Source organism: Callorhinus ursinus, unplaced genomic scaffold (genome assembly GCF_003265705.2).
Source record: "Callorhinus ursinus isolate GAN/ISIS: 27379988/994484 unplaced genomic scaffold, GSC_fseal_2.0 scaffold3, whole genome shotgun sequence".
NCBI lineage: Eukaryota > Metazoa > Chordata > Mammalia > Carnivora > Otariidae > Callorhinus > Callorhinus ursinus.
This window is the reverse complement of record NW_027397065.1, coordinates 51,717,825-51,735,054: the sequence shown is the minus strand read 5'-3', so window position 1 is coordinate 51,735,054 and position 17,230 is coordinate 51,717,825. Positions and strand designations below refer to the sequence as shown.

At 52.6% G+C, this 17,230-nt stretch overlaps 1 protein-coding gene across 4 annotated transcripts in view; it reads left to right on the top strand.

Moving 5' to 3' along the window:
* PPARGC1B (PPARG coactivator 1 beta) overlaps positions 1-17,230 on the top strand; it is a 106,596-nt gene that overhangs the window by 64,734 nt on the left and 24,632 nt on the right. For 3 of the 4 annotated variants that reach the window (XR_012377568.1, XM_025867260.2, XM_025867259.2), the window contains exon 2: positions 10,547-10,720. The exons of the other annotated variant lie outside the window; for it this stretch is intronic. Coding sequence is in view for 2 of the 3 variants with exons in the window: in XM_025867260.2 (XP_025723045.1) it covers positions 10,547-10,720 (174 nt within the window). In the remaining variant the exon portion in view is untranslated. The remainder of the gene's footprint in view (positions 1-10,546; positions 10,721-17,230) is intronic. 4 annotated transcript variants of the gene reach the window in all.

Genomic DNA, 17,230 nt, shown 5'->3' with positions numbered 1-17,230 from the left:
CAGGCTTCCCACCGAGCAGGGAGCCCGATGTGGGGCTCGATCCCAGGAGCCTGGGATCATGACCTGAGCCGAAGGCAGACGCTTAACAACTGAGCCACCCAGGCGCCCCTATTTATTTATCTATTTTAGAGACCATGCACACGCATGCATGTATGTCGTTGGGGGTACAGAGGGAGAGGGTGAGTCCCAAGCAGACTCTGCACCCAGCACGGAGCCTGAGGTGGGGCTCCATCTTACAAGCCTGAGAGCATGACCTGAGCTGAAATCAAGAGTCTGATGCTTAACCGACTGCGCCACCTTGGACACCCTTAATCTCCTCTTCTTTTTTAAATTTTATTATTTATTTATTTACTTATTTATTTATTTATGCATGAGCAGGGCAGAGGGGCAGGCAGAGGGAGAAGCAGGCTCCCCACTGAGCAGGGAGCCTGATGTGGGGACTCCATCCCAGAACGCTGGGATCATGACCTGAGCCTAAGGCAGACACTTAACCGACTGAGCCACCCAGGTGCCCCATCTCTTTCTCTTCTTGAGCAAAATCTATCCATTTAGCAAACTTCACTCCTTTCATTATAAATAGGGCAAGTGTGCTGCAGCTTACCTCGGTACTGAATGCAGCTTCCTGCTCAGTTGGACCATTTCACTACCTTTGATATAAGTCTGACAACAGTTCCTCACATGCAGACAGCACTTTAGAGTTTTCCCAAACACGGTTCCATCTAAAACACCACACTGGACAGGCCCGGGATAATTCCACAGCCACCAGAGGGTACGGGTCCCTTTGTAGAGATGTTGAAACGGAGGCCAGAGTGTCGTGATCTTGGTCGTGATTGATCTCCCTTTAGTCATCTGCACATACCGTCTCATCCAGGCTGGCGTTAGGGTGAGGCAAAGGAGACACATGGCTCAGGCACAAAACTGATGGAGATGCCAAAAAAGTCAGTAATTAAGAGAAATCATATTTTAATGCAACGTTTAAAAAGAATGAGTTGGCACCTAAATATCCATGCGGAACAAACACCAAATCTTGATTTCAAGGCAGGAACAGGAGTACCATACAGAGTCACATAGGTACCTGAGCAAAAGGAAGAATCAGTGCTACTGGCCTGTCTTTTATTTAGAATTTTGATATTTTGCTCATCGTGGGGTTTTTGCATTAATTTTGATTTTTTTCAGAGTGTTGCATTAGATATGATCTATCTTGATTACAGAGGTTTTTTTTTTTTTTTTTTTTTTTTTTTGGTGCCCAAGGGGGGTGCCTCCCTCCCCTCATCCTAACCCTGGCTCTGATTCCACCTTCCGATTTCTGTGTACTAGTGTGACAGGGACCCACCTCCCGGGTCCCTAGGCCGCGGGTTGCCGTATGCCAAAGCCTTTCTACCACTGCTGAGAGTGGCATTTGCTCTCTGCAGTCTATTTTTGTGCTTGCCCTTCAGCGACTGATAAAATGTTGCTCTGGGTCGAGCTGATGTGTTGAAATGGTGAGTGTTCATGTCAGGTGGTTTGTGTGATCCGATATCTTCATTCTTGACCTCGCGAAGGGGCCTGGAACCGGGAAAGAAAAGGAGCTTTTGGCAGTTTTGCCCCCACAGAGTTGGACAAAACTGGAAATCATGATCTGGTCACAGAGGCTACCGGGCATTTTGGCCTCGTCTTGGGGCTGTATGGGAAAAAAATATCCCCGCTGCCTTCTTACTTTCAGGCCCAGTTTACCAGGCATGGCCACGTTGATCTCATTTGGTTTATTGAACACCTACTGTGTGCTGAGTACCCGCTCGGTACTGGGGAAACAGCAGGGACCAAGACAGATAGGCCCCACTCGCAGGGAGCGACGAGTCGGGGCAGGCGACAGCGCAGAGGCAGATGAGTGAAAACTGGGGATGAGCTCTGGAGAGGGCTGGTGGTGGCGGCTTCATAACAGCGTCATTGCACTCAGTGCCTTGGAACTGTACACTTAAAAATGGCGAAAGTGGTAAATTTTATGTTCTGTATATTTACAAGTTTTTCCAAATCTGAAAAAAAGGCAAGGGAGGCTCTCGGAACAGAAAGTGCTGCTTGAGGGCGTGGCAGTGGGGCAACGGGGCAGCTGCTGTGGGATGCAATGGTCAGGAAGGCCCAGCTGGGAGAGGCGCTTCATCTGCCGTGGGAATGGTAAGAAGCCACCAGCCACCAGCCGTGTGAAGATGCAAGGGAGAGGAGGCAGGCTGGGCGGAGGGAGCGGCCGCCCAGAGGCCCCAGGCTGGAAACTCAAGCCCTGCAACCGTTCCATGGGGGAGGTTGGTCTCAGGAGATGCCAAGAGGCCAGGTGACGCCCTGTAAGTAGCAAGTGATGAGCCAGAGCCAGTTCTTCCTCTGCAGATCTTAACAACACCTACCTGCACATGCTGTGCAGTTCACTGAGCACTTTTCTTGCCACTCTCCCTTGAATTCAAGAGCCCTTGAACTCAAGTGCGTAAGATGGACTGCAGTTGCAGACAGGCACAATGCGCGGATCACACTGTCCCCAAAACACCTTCGCTCGCTCCCTTGCTCGACTCAAGTGGCAGAGTAGATACTTCAGCCTTTTCCTGTTTTAAAATAAAAAATGCAGTGCACACCACCTTCCTGAGCCCTGGGGGCAACCTGTGCCTTCTGAAAGGCAGCCCTGACAGGTGCCAGCAGGGACGCAGTGGGCCCGGGGTGTAGCTGCCAAGGGAGGGGCACCTGGGCCCTGGCCGGGCAGTCCAAGAGCTGCTCCACCCCAGGTGACCTCGCTGGGCGCAGCTCCAAGAGACTTTGCAGATCTCTGTTGGATAAGGGGCCGCTTGGAGACAACAGGGGGAAGAAAGGAGATGTAAAGGAGTAAGATAACACCTACCCCAGGAGACTTTCTGCCTCAGTTTCCTTAGCTGCAAAATAAGAGATGAGTCTCTACAAGTCTCTCTGCAGAGTCTTCCAGCACCCAGCCCCCCTGGTTCTGTGCTGTGTTTGTAGTCCGTTGTAAGGATTGATTTCCTGTGCCTTGCAAACCATGGACAATCATCTTATCTGATGGGAGTGGGAACAGTAGCTGGGGGTGGCAGGGTGTTGTGGGGGCTGGAGAGGGGAGTTCTTGGAAGAAGTCAGTGAAAGTACAAAATTATGAAACATAATAACGAAGCCACGTGACATGCACATTATTTCCAGTCTTTTGCTCTAGGGCTGTTTGTGGTGCCAGCACCGAAATCCCAGCTCATCTCCTGCATAGGCCACACCCACAGCACCAGGGTGCCTGTTTCCAGATTGGGGATTCATTCTGTGGGATCAAGCATTTATAGTAATACACGGGTTTGGGAAGAAGCACAGCTGACCCCCAGTAAACAGGCATCCCAGCCGGCAGGTACCCTGGAGAGTCCCCTCTGTGGCTCTGGGGCTCTGGGCATCCGTGAACACTCGTCACAGGAGGAGATGGACAATGTTGGCTAATGTGGCTGGCAGGTTAGGAGAGCTCCATCCTATTGCCCTGCCTACCGAAGGTCACTGGTAACTGGTCAACCTTCCTGGTGAGTGGGTCCGGCCTGGCCTTGTAGCCCAGTGTGGAGTCCTGGAACCCGTTTTGCTCTCCAGGCTGGAGAACGCACTCTCACCAGACCTGATGTCCTTTGGTGGGTCGCCTTTACACGAAGCCCTGAGCGGGCAGCTTGAGGGGTGGGTTGAGGAGCTTAGCCTTGAGTGTTTTGGCGGGAGAGCCTTTCAATGGCCTGGTTTATCTAAGCTCTGGGTGTTTATTCTTTGAGGCTGGGCTCAGAACCCCTCAATTTTCTGGGGCGCCTGGGTGGCTCAGTCAGTGAAGCATCTGCTTTTGACTCAGGTCGATCTCAGGGTCCTGGGATCGAGCCTCACGTTGGGCTCCCTGCTTGACAGGGAGCCTGCCTCTCTCTCTCTGCTGTTTCCCCTGCTTGTGCTCTCTGGCTCGCTTGCTCTCTCTCTGTCAAGTAAATAAATAAAATCTTAAAAAAATTTTTTTCTACTCTTTCTGGAGCTTCACTTTGTGTCTGTGGCTCCTGAGGTCTTATTTCAGAGGATGCTGTAAGTACTTACGTGTGGACTAAGATCAGTTACTCTTCTTACTGTTCTCCTAGAAGGCTCTTTAGGAGTTTTTGTACTAATTTGGAAGACAGTGGGAAGATTAGATTTTTTTTTTTTAATGTAAGAGAGATGAATTAGTCATAACTTTTTCATTGATAGGTGACAGAAACTCCAACTGGCATGTAATCTGGAAAGGGAACTTTTTCACTCATATAACTGCAGATGCAGTTATAAAGAGAATACACTGGCTTCAGGCACAGCTGGATCCAAGTGTTTAAATTACTTTATCGGGACTCTCATTTCAATTAAATTCAGCCGGCTGAGTCCCTTTATTTAAATGCTCTAGCAAAGTCTTGGTGTTCACTCTGATCTACCCCTGAACCAGGTGAAGTACTTACTTGTTGTGGTCACTGGATGAAGCATTTTAATTAGCCAGACTGTGCTTACCTGGACCGTCTGGGTGGCATGGAGGGGCAGCTTCCCCAAGAAACATCAGTAGGCTGCCACCATTAAGAAGGAGAATGGGTGGGAGGCCAGCCAGATAACAGAGGTGGGAGGAGAAGAAAACATCGGTTTAATGAAATGGCTTTGCAGGGACTTCATGAACATCTACCTTACTTCCTTCTTAGGAGGCAAGTATGGGTCCAGAGTCATCGGTCTAGACCAGGCCAGTTCTAATTGACTAGTAGTGGCTACTAAGACTCCATGTTGAGCAGGCTTGGGGCTCAGCAGGAAGTATAGTGGTGTTCAGTTGGTGGTATCCACCATGGTTAGGAAGGCGGGGAAGGTGACCCCACTGCCAGGTACCTGCCACCCTAGCAGATCCCATGGCTGGTCTGGGCATTCCTGATTGCAGTTTAAAAGGGAAAACTTGGCTCAGACCATCAAATACAGCTTCTTGTCAGTGGAGAAGGCTCTGAGCGACAGTAGCATGCCACCCTAACTACCATCCTGTACTAGAGTCTCCAAGATGGTGGTCAAGAGGTCTGTCGGGCCCGGCTGGGGGCCCCGTTCCACGCCATCCCAGGCAGGTCTGGAAAGAGCCAGTGTAGTCTGGCTGTCAGGGCAAGGTTATTTCTCCCACAGAAACCATGAGCGATGATAAAACTGGGATTAGGGGCTGGTGGAGGTTGAAGGAACACAAGGTTGGAAGAGCCAGTAGTTTTAGGATTGAGGGGATGGGTCAGAAGACAAGGTCAAGCATTGACCTTCTGAGAGCCCCCATTTTTCCATCAGTCAAGTGGGGATGCTGACCACTGACCACTTCCTGAACGGGAAGGTACCAGTGAGACCATAGCTGTGAATGTCACTTGAAAGTCAACTCTAGGAGCTGTATCTGTGACCACTACTCAAGGGGTGTCTGATGTATGCTAGGCTCCCAACCTATGTTGCTTTATCTTTGTAAGAACACTATGAAGCAGGATTCTTTTTATTATCCCTGTTTCATCAATAGAAGCTGAGGCGGCCAAAGTTATGTCCTGACCTCAGAGAGTTAGTGTTAAGCGGCAAAGCTAGGGCCCAGACCTTTGTCTAGGCCTCTTTCCCTTTCACGACAGTCCTTCCGCGCTCCACCTTTGTCTCCCCCACGGGAAATTCATTCATTCATTCATTCATTCATTCGTTAAGTGCCAAGTTCTACCTAGATATTTCCTGAAAGCCTATGTGGATTTCAGAAACTAGATTAGTACAGAATTGTACCGAATACTTGAGCAAGAGGGGTCCACAGGTCTGTCTGTTGGATGTTCTCTTTCCTAGAGGGGCAGTGAGAACTGAGAGGGTAGGTGACATAGTGAAGTGCGCACGTGGTGAAAGACGCGTGGTCAAGTGTGGACGGGCCCAGAACCCAAGCTCTGTCACTGCAGGCTGCCTTCTTCCCCCTCCTGCTTCCTTCTGCTCAGTAACTCTGACAGTGTGCTCTAGGCCAGGGCCTAAGCTTGACGATTCGCTGATTGTAGTCAGGGAAGTGGAGCCACCAATTTTTCCTGAAGATGCATTCTTTCTTAAGCAGGGAATCGATTTCCAACAAGATACACAGGCTTCCAATGAAGCCACTTAGGTGAATCTGTACAAAACACCATTAATCCACTGCTAGGGCCGTTTATCTCCCTGGCTGGGGCAGCCACGGCCTTTTCAGACCCAGGATGTGATGCTGCTGGAGGAATGGGTACAGAAGGTTCCCCAACCAGAGGGGCATCCCATGGCAGGGGTGTAAGCGGACCAATGGTGGGGACCCGAGGGAGCCATCTGCAGGAGGCCAGTGCACAGCGCAGTGTGTGTGTGTGGCCCCAGGCCTGTCCCTGCGTAGCCATGAACTTGCCGTGTGACTTGGATCTTTCTCAGCCCTTGTCCGGAAGCCCCCACCTTCCTTCCCATCGGTAAATGGGAATAAATGGTCCTGAATGTTCCTTTCCACTTTCAGAAGCAGATGCCAGGTGATGACACACACTTTGCAGGGAGCAAAGAGACTTGGCTTTGGATCTCAGCTTCACCATTCTGGAACTCTGGGGGCTGTGGGTTGAGTTGTGTCTTCCAAGAGAAGATACGTTTGAGCCCTAACCCCCAGCACCTAGGAATGTGACCTGATTTGGAGATAGGGTCTTTACAGAGGTCATTAAGTTAACATGAGGTCATTAGCATGGGCCCTAATCCAGTATGGCTGGTCTCCTTATCAAAAGGGGAAGTGTGGACACAGAGACAGGCACCCACAGAAGCAAGACGATGGGAAGACATACAGGGAGAAGGCCATCCACAAGCCAGCAAGAGTGGCCTCAGAAGGAGCCACCCCTGCCAACACCTGGTGCTCAGCCTTTTAGCCTCCAGACCTGCAAGATCAAACATTCCTGTCTTGAGGCCCCCAGCCTGTGGTGCTTTGTTACAGCAGCCCTGGCAGACTGCTACAGGGGACTAGATCTCTGAGTTCCCTGAGGAGTGATTTGGGCACGGGGACACCTGCGCTGCAAGGGTTGCTTTAGGAGTCCCTTAGTGCGGCCCTTGAAATTTGGTAAGCGCTCAGTGGCTGTCAGTCCCGCTGTGCCCCCCAGCGCCGCTAGGGGGCCTGCAGAGGAGGGACAAGACAGAACGAGGCCTCAAGTCAGACCTTTCACAGAGAACTGGGTCACGCAAGGCACCCCTTCAAAAAGCCTCTCTAAATATGGAGAAGGCCAGAGAAATCACTATTAATGCAGTGCTTAATGGTTTTCAGCCAGAGAGTGGCCTCAGCCCTAATCGACAAGGCCTCGAAGCTGAGGTTTCTTTATTTTTATGTCCTGGGTACACTTTGAGTATGTTGAGCTGCTATGAATAATCAATAAGTGCAGTAGTCACGGCCATTTTATGGGTGTTCTGTAAAGGAGGCGGCATGGTTCTGATGGGAAGGACACTCCCTGGATGACCCTGAGAAAATCCATTATCCTCCTTGGGCCTCAGTTTCCCTATCTGCAAAGCGAAGGGGGTAGACCAACCAGGCCAGGGATTCTTACGCTGCATTTGTGAAGGCCGGGGGGTTAAGTATAAATTTCTTGCATACACATGCATTGCTCAAACGTATTTTATGGGCAGCAAAAAAGCTATCCATAGCTCTTGCCTGGTTCTTGAAGGGGCCTCTGACTCCCAGATTGTCTGCAATGACTTTCCTGGACAACCTCTCAGGGCTGCTAGTTCCTGGCCGGTCTGCGGTTCTGGGACTCTGATTTTATAATGGTTTCTAAGCCTCAAGAAGCAAGTCCTACAGATGTGGCTTCTCTGAGTTACTGGGATGAGGGGGATCAGGGACATAGAACTCCCCAGAGAGCTCATCGCTGGGGGCTTTGCTGACCAGGGAGACCCCAGCTGCCCAGCACTCAGGTGTCTCTGCTTTGGCCCTCCCTCCTGCCCCACAGCCCTTGCGGTGGCTGAGTGGTGCCTCCCAGCCCCTCTACTCGCCCCTCTCCTGGATGCTACACCTGCCTAACCCATCTGCCTGCTTCAATGCTGGCCCCACCCCCATCACATTTGGAGTAAAACCCAAATCCCTTACAATCCCTCCCTGATCCATCCTCCACCGGTCTCTCTGAAGGCATCTTCCCCCATCCCCCCACGTTCCCTGAGCTGCAGCCTCACCGACCATTGGTCAGGGCTTCATGCCCTAGCCTCCGCCCACGCTTGGGTCTTTGCCTTGCTGGGCCTTCGGCCTAGAACGTTCCTCCCCACATCTTCCACTGAAGATGAAGACTCCTCCAAGTCTCAACTCAGACACCAGCTCTTCAGGAAGCCTTTCCTGCCCCCCACTAACACAGACTTCCTTCCCTCTGTTCTCCTCCCTCAGTGCACCTGGCCCGTTTCCTTCAGAGCACTAACACGACCTATAAGGAAATATTTATGTGTTTTCTTCCCTACCAAAATGTCAACTCGTGAGGGAATAAACTAAGTCTTACATGTGCAGTGCCTGGCTCATAGTAGCATTTAATAAATGCTGGAACACACTCACTCACTTGGTTAAAATTAAGATGACTGACAACACCAGGTGCTGGGGAGGGTGTGGGACAGTGGGCCCTCTGAGTACAGGCGGAGAGCGTGGACTATGGTACAACAATTCTGTCATTTTTACAAAATCACATAACACTTACTTACTCCATGAACCAGCCATTCCACTCCCAGGTATCTGCCCAAGGGAACTGAAGACGTATGTCCACACACAGACTTGTACACACATATTGCAGATCTGTTCACCATAGCCGAAGACTGGAAACAGACCATCTAGAACAGGCAAGACCTCTGCATCCCCACGGTCTGACGGGACCGAGAGGAGAAGGAAGCTGAGAATCCACCGAGCGTGCCCTGTGGCCCGGGCAGCTGAGTGGTGGTGACCCGTAGTGGTAGGGTGTGTTGGGCGGGGCCTGGGGCGATCCCAGGGATGTCCCCAGAGACAGAGATTCGCCCAGCACCCTGGTCCCAAGTCTGAGAGCAGGGGACCAGCCACTTGAGAGAACCTGGTCCTGGTGCTGCCCGTGGGTACAGGATTCTTGCAAAATGCCAATTAAGACATTTGACCCAAATTCAGATAAAAGCCTTTTTCCTGTGTCGAGTGGAGCTAATAATATACATTTGTTCATAATTTATGAGGCTTAGTAAGTGGGAACAATTAAGGAAGAGGCCTGCGCAAAACCTATTTCTTTTAAGTGTCACATAGGCCTTTTCTTGTTCTCTAAGGCCATCCCACGCTCTCTGCGCGCCATGAAACACTTTATTGTTTTTATTATTCTTATTTCTTATTTGTTGTTAGTACTGTTAGCTACCATTTATTGAGCCTCTTCCGAGCCAGGCTGTAACATTGCCTTGTTTAATCTTAACTCTATGAGGCGGGTGTTGTCCCATTCTACAGATGAGGCTGGTGAGCTTCAGAGAGGAGATTTGCCCAAGGTTTCATAGCTGGCGAGTGGGGATTATGATTTAGGTCCGCCATACCCCAAAGCCTGTGGTACGCCGTTTCTGGGTCAGCCTCCCAGCTCAGGCTGTTTCTCAATCTGCAGGGCATCCCTTCTGTTGGTTGTTGTTAAATGGGGGAGACCAGGGTCAGAAAGCCATCACCTTCTGATGAGTCGGTCCGGCGTTTGGCCTGAGAATGTGCATTGTTTCTAACACATTCCCAGGTGGTGTTGACCCTGCCGGTCCTGGGACCACACTTTGAGATTCGCTGGTTCGATCAGTGCTGTTACCATAGTCCTCCATGCCTCCCTCCTCCCCCACCCACCACAGTCAGGTGCGCTTAGAGCCTTATAGACCTTTTCCTGTACATTTGCATATGTATTATCGTACACAAAGAATTATGTAGTTTGATTTTCCTCTTTATGCACGTGAGATTATAGTCTACCCGCTATATTCTACAATTTAGTTTTTATTTCCATTTCATGTGTCTTGGAGAGCATATACCTCTACCTCATTCTTTTCAGAGGCACCATGGTTTTCCAGGCTTCAGGTGATTATAGTTTTATTTACCTGTTGTCCACGGATGGCTGGTCTTCCACATTTTAGACATTACGCATAGTCCTGTAAAGTCGCTGAGAACGTGGATGAGTATTTCTCCAGAACATCGTCATCCCTCAGTAATGTCAGCCATTATTATTGCTGGGTTTTGTTTCATTGTTAATATTGCATTCCAGAAATCCCCTTTCAGGTGGGGACAGGAAATGAGTATCTGTTTAGAGCTTCTAATGAAGTTTTTAACACAGTAGTTCTGCTAAGAAGAAAGAGGTGCTGTGGGGCTTTGAGGGATGTGTAGGAGAGCAAAGGAGGAGGGGAGAGAACAGCAGGCAGGATTTAGCTTAGCTCCTGGTAGATTCAACCCTTGCCGGAGGGTGGGGCCTACCTTGATATCTCTTGGTCGGTCACATGGCAAAATCAGGCCTTGACCAAGGGCTGCCGGAGGTCCAAGTTGGCAGCACCATGAGTAAGAAGTTTGGCCCAATGCCCGGATCCAGCCAAGCCCAGCTCTGACTCGCCTCCTTCCTTCCTGTCTCCTCAGGGTGGGGGGTCCGGGGAGGAGCAACTCTGCGCTGACTTTCCCGAGCTTGACCTCTCCCAGCTGGACGCCAGCGACTTTGACTCAGCCACCTGCTTCGGGGAGCTGCAGTGGTGCCCAGAGAACTCCGACACTGAACCCAGCCATTATAGCCCCGATGACTCCGAGCTCTTCCAGGTATGTCCTCTGAGGCTTGCGGTCACTCTCTGCTCCTGAAAGCCTGGCTCTGCCCTGCCCCACCTGCTTTTGCATTTGCTCATGCAGAGAAGTCTCATCACCCCCTAAAGCTCTTGGGACCCTGCCTCTTGCCCTGGATCTGCCCTTGATCTTGGGCAGTTCTCACCCCCTCACCGGGCCTGTTACCACCTCCGCACAGTGAGGGCCGGGAAGAGCTGCTCTTGCCAATCCCCCCCCCAAGTCAGAAGCAGCCCCCCTATGGGCCCCAGGTGGTTTAAAACCTCGAGACCTCCCTTCCCTGTATTATCTCACTGAATTCTCATCCCCACTCTGCGAGGCAGGTGTGATTATGAACCCATTTTATAGGTGAGGAGACTGAGGCTTCGGGAAGTTAAGTCATGTGCTGAGGGCGATTCACCTGGTCAGTAGCTGAGCTGGTTGCAAACCCAGTCGGCCTCCCTCCTGAGCCAGGGCTTTGTAACCACAGCGACACCATAATGGAGATGACTCACATGTATTGAACAACTGCTCTGTGGCAGGACTGTCCCTGTTGTGTCTATTAACTCATTTAATTCTCTTAACAACTCTTAGAGCGGGTACAGCTGTCTTCATTTTTCAGCTGGGGCCTAGAGATTGTTCAAAAAGAGGCAGTTCTGAGAACTGCAGTGCATATCAGTGCCTCTCACCTTGCATGCTCTGCGTCCAGTCTCGGGGGCCCGTGATGGGTGACCTTTTCTTTAAGAAGCCCCCGAGTATGGAATATTATGATGTCTGGGACTTGCTTCAAAATACGGCAAGCTCTGCATGCATTTGTGGGTGTGGGTGTGTCGGGGAGGGCAGTATGTGAAATAAGATCCGCCGTGTTGAAGCTGAGTGATGGGTACAATCAGATGTATTATTCTTTCCTTGAAATCCGCTCCCCCATAAAGACTGGCAGGAGAAGGCCTCGCTCCCCATGTCTGTCTGGCAAGATAATCATCATACCAGTAATGGACCGTGCGCATGTCACGTGTCATGCTGGTGTGCCATGAGCGTCATCTCAGTCCCGATGGATTGTAGTGCTCCTAGAAATGGAAGCTCCCTCTTCTTGTCAGGCACTGTGCTGTCTACAATCTAGAGAGAAAACTGACCGGAGCTCAGTTAACACAGAAACCGTGGTCATCGTGACACGCGCACAAAAGAAACGAGCCGGGTGTGAGAAGGGGATCCAAAGACTGGATGATCAGGAAGGGCCTCTCCAAGGAGGCCATGCTTCAGTTGGAGGTTGAGACGGATCAGCCGTGTGAAGCTCAAAGAGTGGGGACAGAACTTTCCAGGCAGAGGAAGCAGTAAGGGCAGAGCCAGGGAGCAGGAAAGCTTGCTGTGTTGGGGAACAGAAGAGCTGCGGGTAGCAGGGGAGAGTCAGAGAGGTAGGCAGGGGCCGGATCATGCAGGGTCTCGTGGGTCATGGTGAGGAGTCTGGATTTTTCCCAAGTCTGTTCTAACCTATAAAGAAAGGACTATTAATAACCATTTTACAGGCGAGGAAAGCGAAACTCAAGAGGGGTTAAGGAACCTGGTGCCAGGTCACACAGCTGGAAGGGTCCGGGGAAGACTCTAACTGAGGAAGCCATACCCCTCAGTGCTGAGCAACCTCTCTACCAACGCTATGCAGAGCAGCATGGCTGGGCTCCAGTTCTGGCTTTGTCCAGGCACCTGCATTCTTTATTTGAACGACAGGGATGAGACCTACGCTATGCTGCTTTCTCCCTCAGGGGGGGCTAACCTCCGGAAAATGCTTTCAGGTCATGGAGAGCTGGTGAGCGAGAGAGGTGTAGATGCTTCATGGAGACCACACCCACCTGAACTGAACAGGCCCCCACTTCCTCAGACTGGCCAGTCCCACCAGCAAGCCCCTGCCGAGATCCCACTCTGTGCTTGAAATGGTCTTGGGCACAAGTGAGCCTATGTGGCCCCAGGGCTCCCAGCCCAGCGAGGAAGGCAGGGCCCTCACAGACGGATAGCAGCCTGGCCGACCCCTGCCCACCCAGTCCCTCCCCCGTCACGGTCTGCACACCCCCACCTGCCCTCCCAAGCCCAGGCCAGTTCCACCCATTACCCACGGATGCGCCCCTGTGCATGTGATTATGTGATCAGTGCCTGCCCCCCCCCCCCCCCCCCCGCCACACACAGCATAAACCCCATGACCTTGGGGGCCACAATGGCATTATGCGCTGCTCTATCCTCAGGCTCTGCACAGAGCCTGGCACTCGTTCGGGCCTTAACAAACAGCTATCAAATGAGTAAATCCCTCAAGGCCCAGCTCTACTGTCGCCTCCTTAGGCAGTTGGTGAGTTCCTCTCCTGGGCTCCCATCTGCGTGTGCGCACGCACGGGCGTGCCTGTGTCTCCGTGCCCTTTAGACGGTGAGTTCCTTGAGGACAAACAGCATTGCATTAGTCTCGGGCCGTCACACGTCGTAAGGACTCAATCACATGCGTTGAATGAAGGAACTGATGGTGATACTTTCTTTCCTGCCAAGGACCAGATGTGGCCCATTCCACAAACCTCAAGCTCACGTCGTGGGTTCTCCCTCGGCCGCAAGCTCGGTTTTCTCAGTTGGCCACTGGGAATCCTGGGGCCATGCTGCCTGGGTCAGAGCCGGGTTCCCCCAGTCAGATGGTGCCACTGCTATGGAAACAGACTGGGAGCGTGGAGGGCAAGCCACGGTGACAGGGTTAACAACTCCTCGGGGGCAGGGACGGTGCCCTCTATGTCTCTGCGTTTCCAGAGTCCTCCCGCCAGGACCACAACCGTCGCTAAGTATTTTTGGAGGAAGCAGGCTTTGGTTGTTCTGTCAGTTTGCTGTGTGGTCTTGGGCAGGGAGCTCCCTGAGTTGGGTCTCAGTTTCCCCATGTGGGGAATGAGGAAGGAATGTGGTGGATTCAATCAGTGGTTCTTAATCCGTTGAGGGGAGAGTCACCAGGTCCTTTTAGACTCTGATGAAATCTGTGGACCCACTGCCGGAAAAAAAGGAAAAACCGATTTCCTGGGTTTTCTGGAGCCCAGTTGAGTCTCCTGGACAGGCGGGATTTCTGTCCCTTGTAGCAGAAATCCTGTTCTATGTCATTCCGGAATTCAGGCCCCTTCTAGACCTTCAAAGTGAAGCATTTTCCCTGGGATTTCTTCAAGACTCCTTTTCCTCTGGCTTGAGAGCAGCTCAGGAAGGCTGGGGTGGGCTGAGGCTATTAATATCCCTTCCTTCCCTGATTAACTCTCCATTAATTTGCACTCCGCTTCCAAGTGGAGCAGGCAGAGCCCGGCCAGTGGGCCCGCGAAGAGGAGAGGGTGGTGCGGCCCCTGTGATGTATTATCCTGGGTGCTGACAGACGCTGTGGACACTGTGGGCAGATGGGCCTTGCTTCCCGGCAGGGTCAGGGCCTCCAACCCCACTGGCTGCTCCCGAGCTGGAGCAGCCCAGGGAGGGCAGAGGAGAGGGGGCAGGTCTTACTCATTTCATTTTGGCCCAGCCTATTGGGTGCTTCCTGAGGGCTTGGCTGTTTTACGTTCATTTTCCCATGGTGCCTGGCACACAGTAAATCCTACCCCCACCCTGACTTGCTCTGTGACCTTGACAAGTCTGTTTCCTGGACCTTCATTCCACCCCCACCCCCCGCAAAAAAGAATGGCAAATAGGTTTCCTCATAAGGAAATGAGGAATGTCAGTTATTGCCTGGAGGGCTCTGTTACAGATGTTGGTGTAGGGGCACCTGGGTGACGCAGTCAGTTAAGCGGCCGACTCTTGATTTCAGCGCAGGTCATGATCTCAGGGTGGTGAGATCGAGCCCCGTGTCGGGCTCTGTGCTGGGCGTGGAGCCTGCTTGATTCTCTCTCTCCCTCCGTCCCTCCCCCTCCTTGTCTTAAAAAAAAAAAACAAACAAACCCAAAAACCAGGAAGATACTGGCGTGGAAAGAACAAGAGCCACAGTTGGTGAATGATATGGGGGAGGGGCAGTGGCGTGTCAGGCCCACGTTTAACACCCCTGGTCATTACATGATCCCTGAGGGATCGAGCTCTGATGTGTGTGATAATTCATAGTATCTCTGGGCCATTGGCTGTGTCTCTGTGAGAAAGGGGGAGCTCTCGTTCCATCCGGAGCTGGTGACATCATTTCTGAATAGCTTCCCTCTAGAATCTCTCCTTCGAGATGCTCATCTCAGTATCTCCCGGTGGCCAGAATTCACTGTTTGGTGCATTCGTTGTTGTGTTCGACAAAATCTGCCTGGGTGCCACCTGCCCCAGGCGCTGAGCTAAGCTTGGGAGCACCCTCTGGAGGAGCACTTTCATCATTACTTCCAGACCTGGCCTTCCTGAGCAGACAGTGGGGGTGGGGGGTGAGGGATCATGTTTTCCTGTTTTACAGAAAAACCAGCAACGCTTAGAAGAGAGAAGCGATTTGCTCACAGTCACCCTGTGGTGGCACAGTCTCATGTGGTCAGCCCCCAGGTGGTCATTGGGTCCCTGGTTCCAAGCTCTTACTTCACTCCCTATCAGGAGAGACAGATCACTCTGGGAATACCTGGGACTCTGGCCTGAGGGTGGTGGTGGGGGGCAGTCAAATGAGCCCATCACGTTCTCGAGCCAGGGTCTGCAGGCCCGGATCTGCCCCTGTGTTGTTGCCCTCCCCCAGCACCGCCCCCCTCCCCCCGCCCACTCCCCAGGGCCTGGGGCAGGTCCAACCAAAACCTTCTTTTGACCTTTCTTTTATTTTAGCTCTGTTCCAAAAATGACAAATGCATTTGTTCTCTCCGCCCCATGTCCCCCCTTCGAGTTACTCAGCTGCTGCTCCGGTTGTAAGGCCTGGAACGGGCTGAGTGCAGCCAAAGGCTGTCACGAGACGCGATTTTCAGATGCACTCCCTGAAGAAGGGATAAACACCCTGAGCTGGGATGGGACAGAGTGCGGGCAGAGGCATCACGTGACCACAGGCGCCTCCTGCCAAAACAGGCCCAGGGGGCAGCGCTTCCTGAACGAGGTGCTCGGTGCCTCACCTGGGAGCTGTGTGATCGCCACGCTTCAGGGCTTCTGGGCATGGGGGCCCGCGGGCTGCCGTCTGTGGGCGGGCAGGCCTGTACGTGCTGACCCTTGTCATTGTAGGTCTTAGGCATTGGAGGAGCTCGAGTCCCGGCTCATCTGTGCCCTAGTGGCCTCGGTGGAAGTCCTCCCCTGTGCTGGATTTGCTCTGTGACCCTGGACACCTTGTTCAGCCTCCACGTGCCTCAGTTTCCCCAACTGCAAAATGGAGATGAGAGTAGAACTCCCATCATAGACCTCGTTGTGAGGCTTCCCCGAGGCAGGATTCATGGAGCCTTTCTGCTCCTCTCCTTGGCCCCAGTCTTTGTCCCTGGCTTTTTGCTCCAGGTTTTCCCCTCTGCCTGGAGTCTTCTGTTGCCCCCCCCCCCCACCCCTTTGCCTGGCACCTTCTTGTCTTCCAGGCCTCGGCTGAAGTGCCAGCTAGCTGCTCAGAGCAGCCTCCTGGGACCCCCCTCACTAGCCTGTAACTCTTCACCACGTTGTCTCCGTCGCAGCTTCCGTTTACTTTCTTCCTAGACTTTCATTCTCTGAAATGATCTTGTTTGTTCCCTTGTTCTAAGTCTGTTCTCCGCTGGGGAGGATGCTCCATGGGGGCAGGGGCTGCCCCTGTCCTGGCATGCAGTAGGACCGGTGCCCGGACCCTGCCGGGCGCAGCGTAGCCATTCGGTACACGCGTGTTTGGGGAGGGGAGGGAGGGGGAGGGGGGAGAGGCTGCCTGCACCACTACCACCGTCATCCCAGTAGCGATGGGAGTGGTGGTCGTGAGTACTTATTATGCACCAGGCACCATTTGTTTGCGAGGCATCTTCATATACGTTCACTCAGATGAAGTCAGGTCCTCGACAGTAACCGTAAGAAGTAGGTACTGTTGTTGCGTGGGACAGATGAAGAAACTAAGTAACTTGCCTGAGGACCCATGATTGATAAGTATGGGATCTGAGATGCAACCCCAGCTCCAGAGCCCAAGCTCCTGACCACTCCTGAGTGGTGGGCGAGGCCAAGGAACCCCCTGGGACATGGGAGCGGTTTTATTATTGCTGTGGTTGTCATTGTCACGGCCAACCCCAAAGCTTCCATCCTGTACGCTGCCTGCCTGGGCTCCGGCATCAGTGGGGCTGCGAGGCTGCAATGGGATGCTGCTGCCAGAGGCAGAGACCAGCTTCAGGGGCCAAGGGCTGTGTCCCAGGAGTCAGAACAGGAGGCTGTGGTGTGGGAGGCCGCTGTCCTTGGTCAAGGGGACAGCAGGTGTCTTCCAGGTGGACAGCCCTGTGCTCACACTGAGCCAGGATTGGAGCTTCCGGGGCGAGGCTCTTTCCAGTATCACCTGCTGCCTGCTCGCAAACTTCTGATTCCTGGAGTCTCTAACATATTTCTTGGGCATCTGCTATCCCAGCGATACTGAGAGATCTGAGAGCGGGGGAAGGACGGGAGAGGATT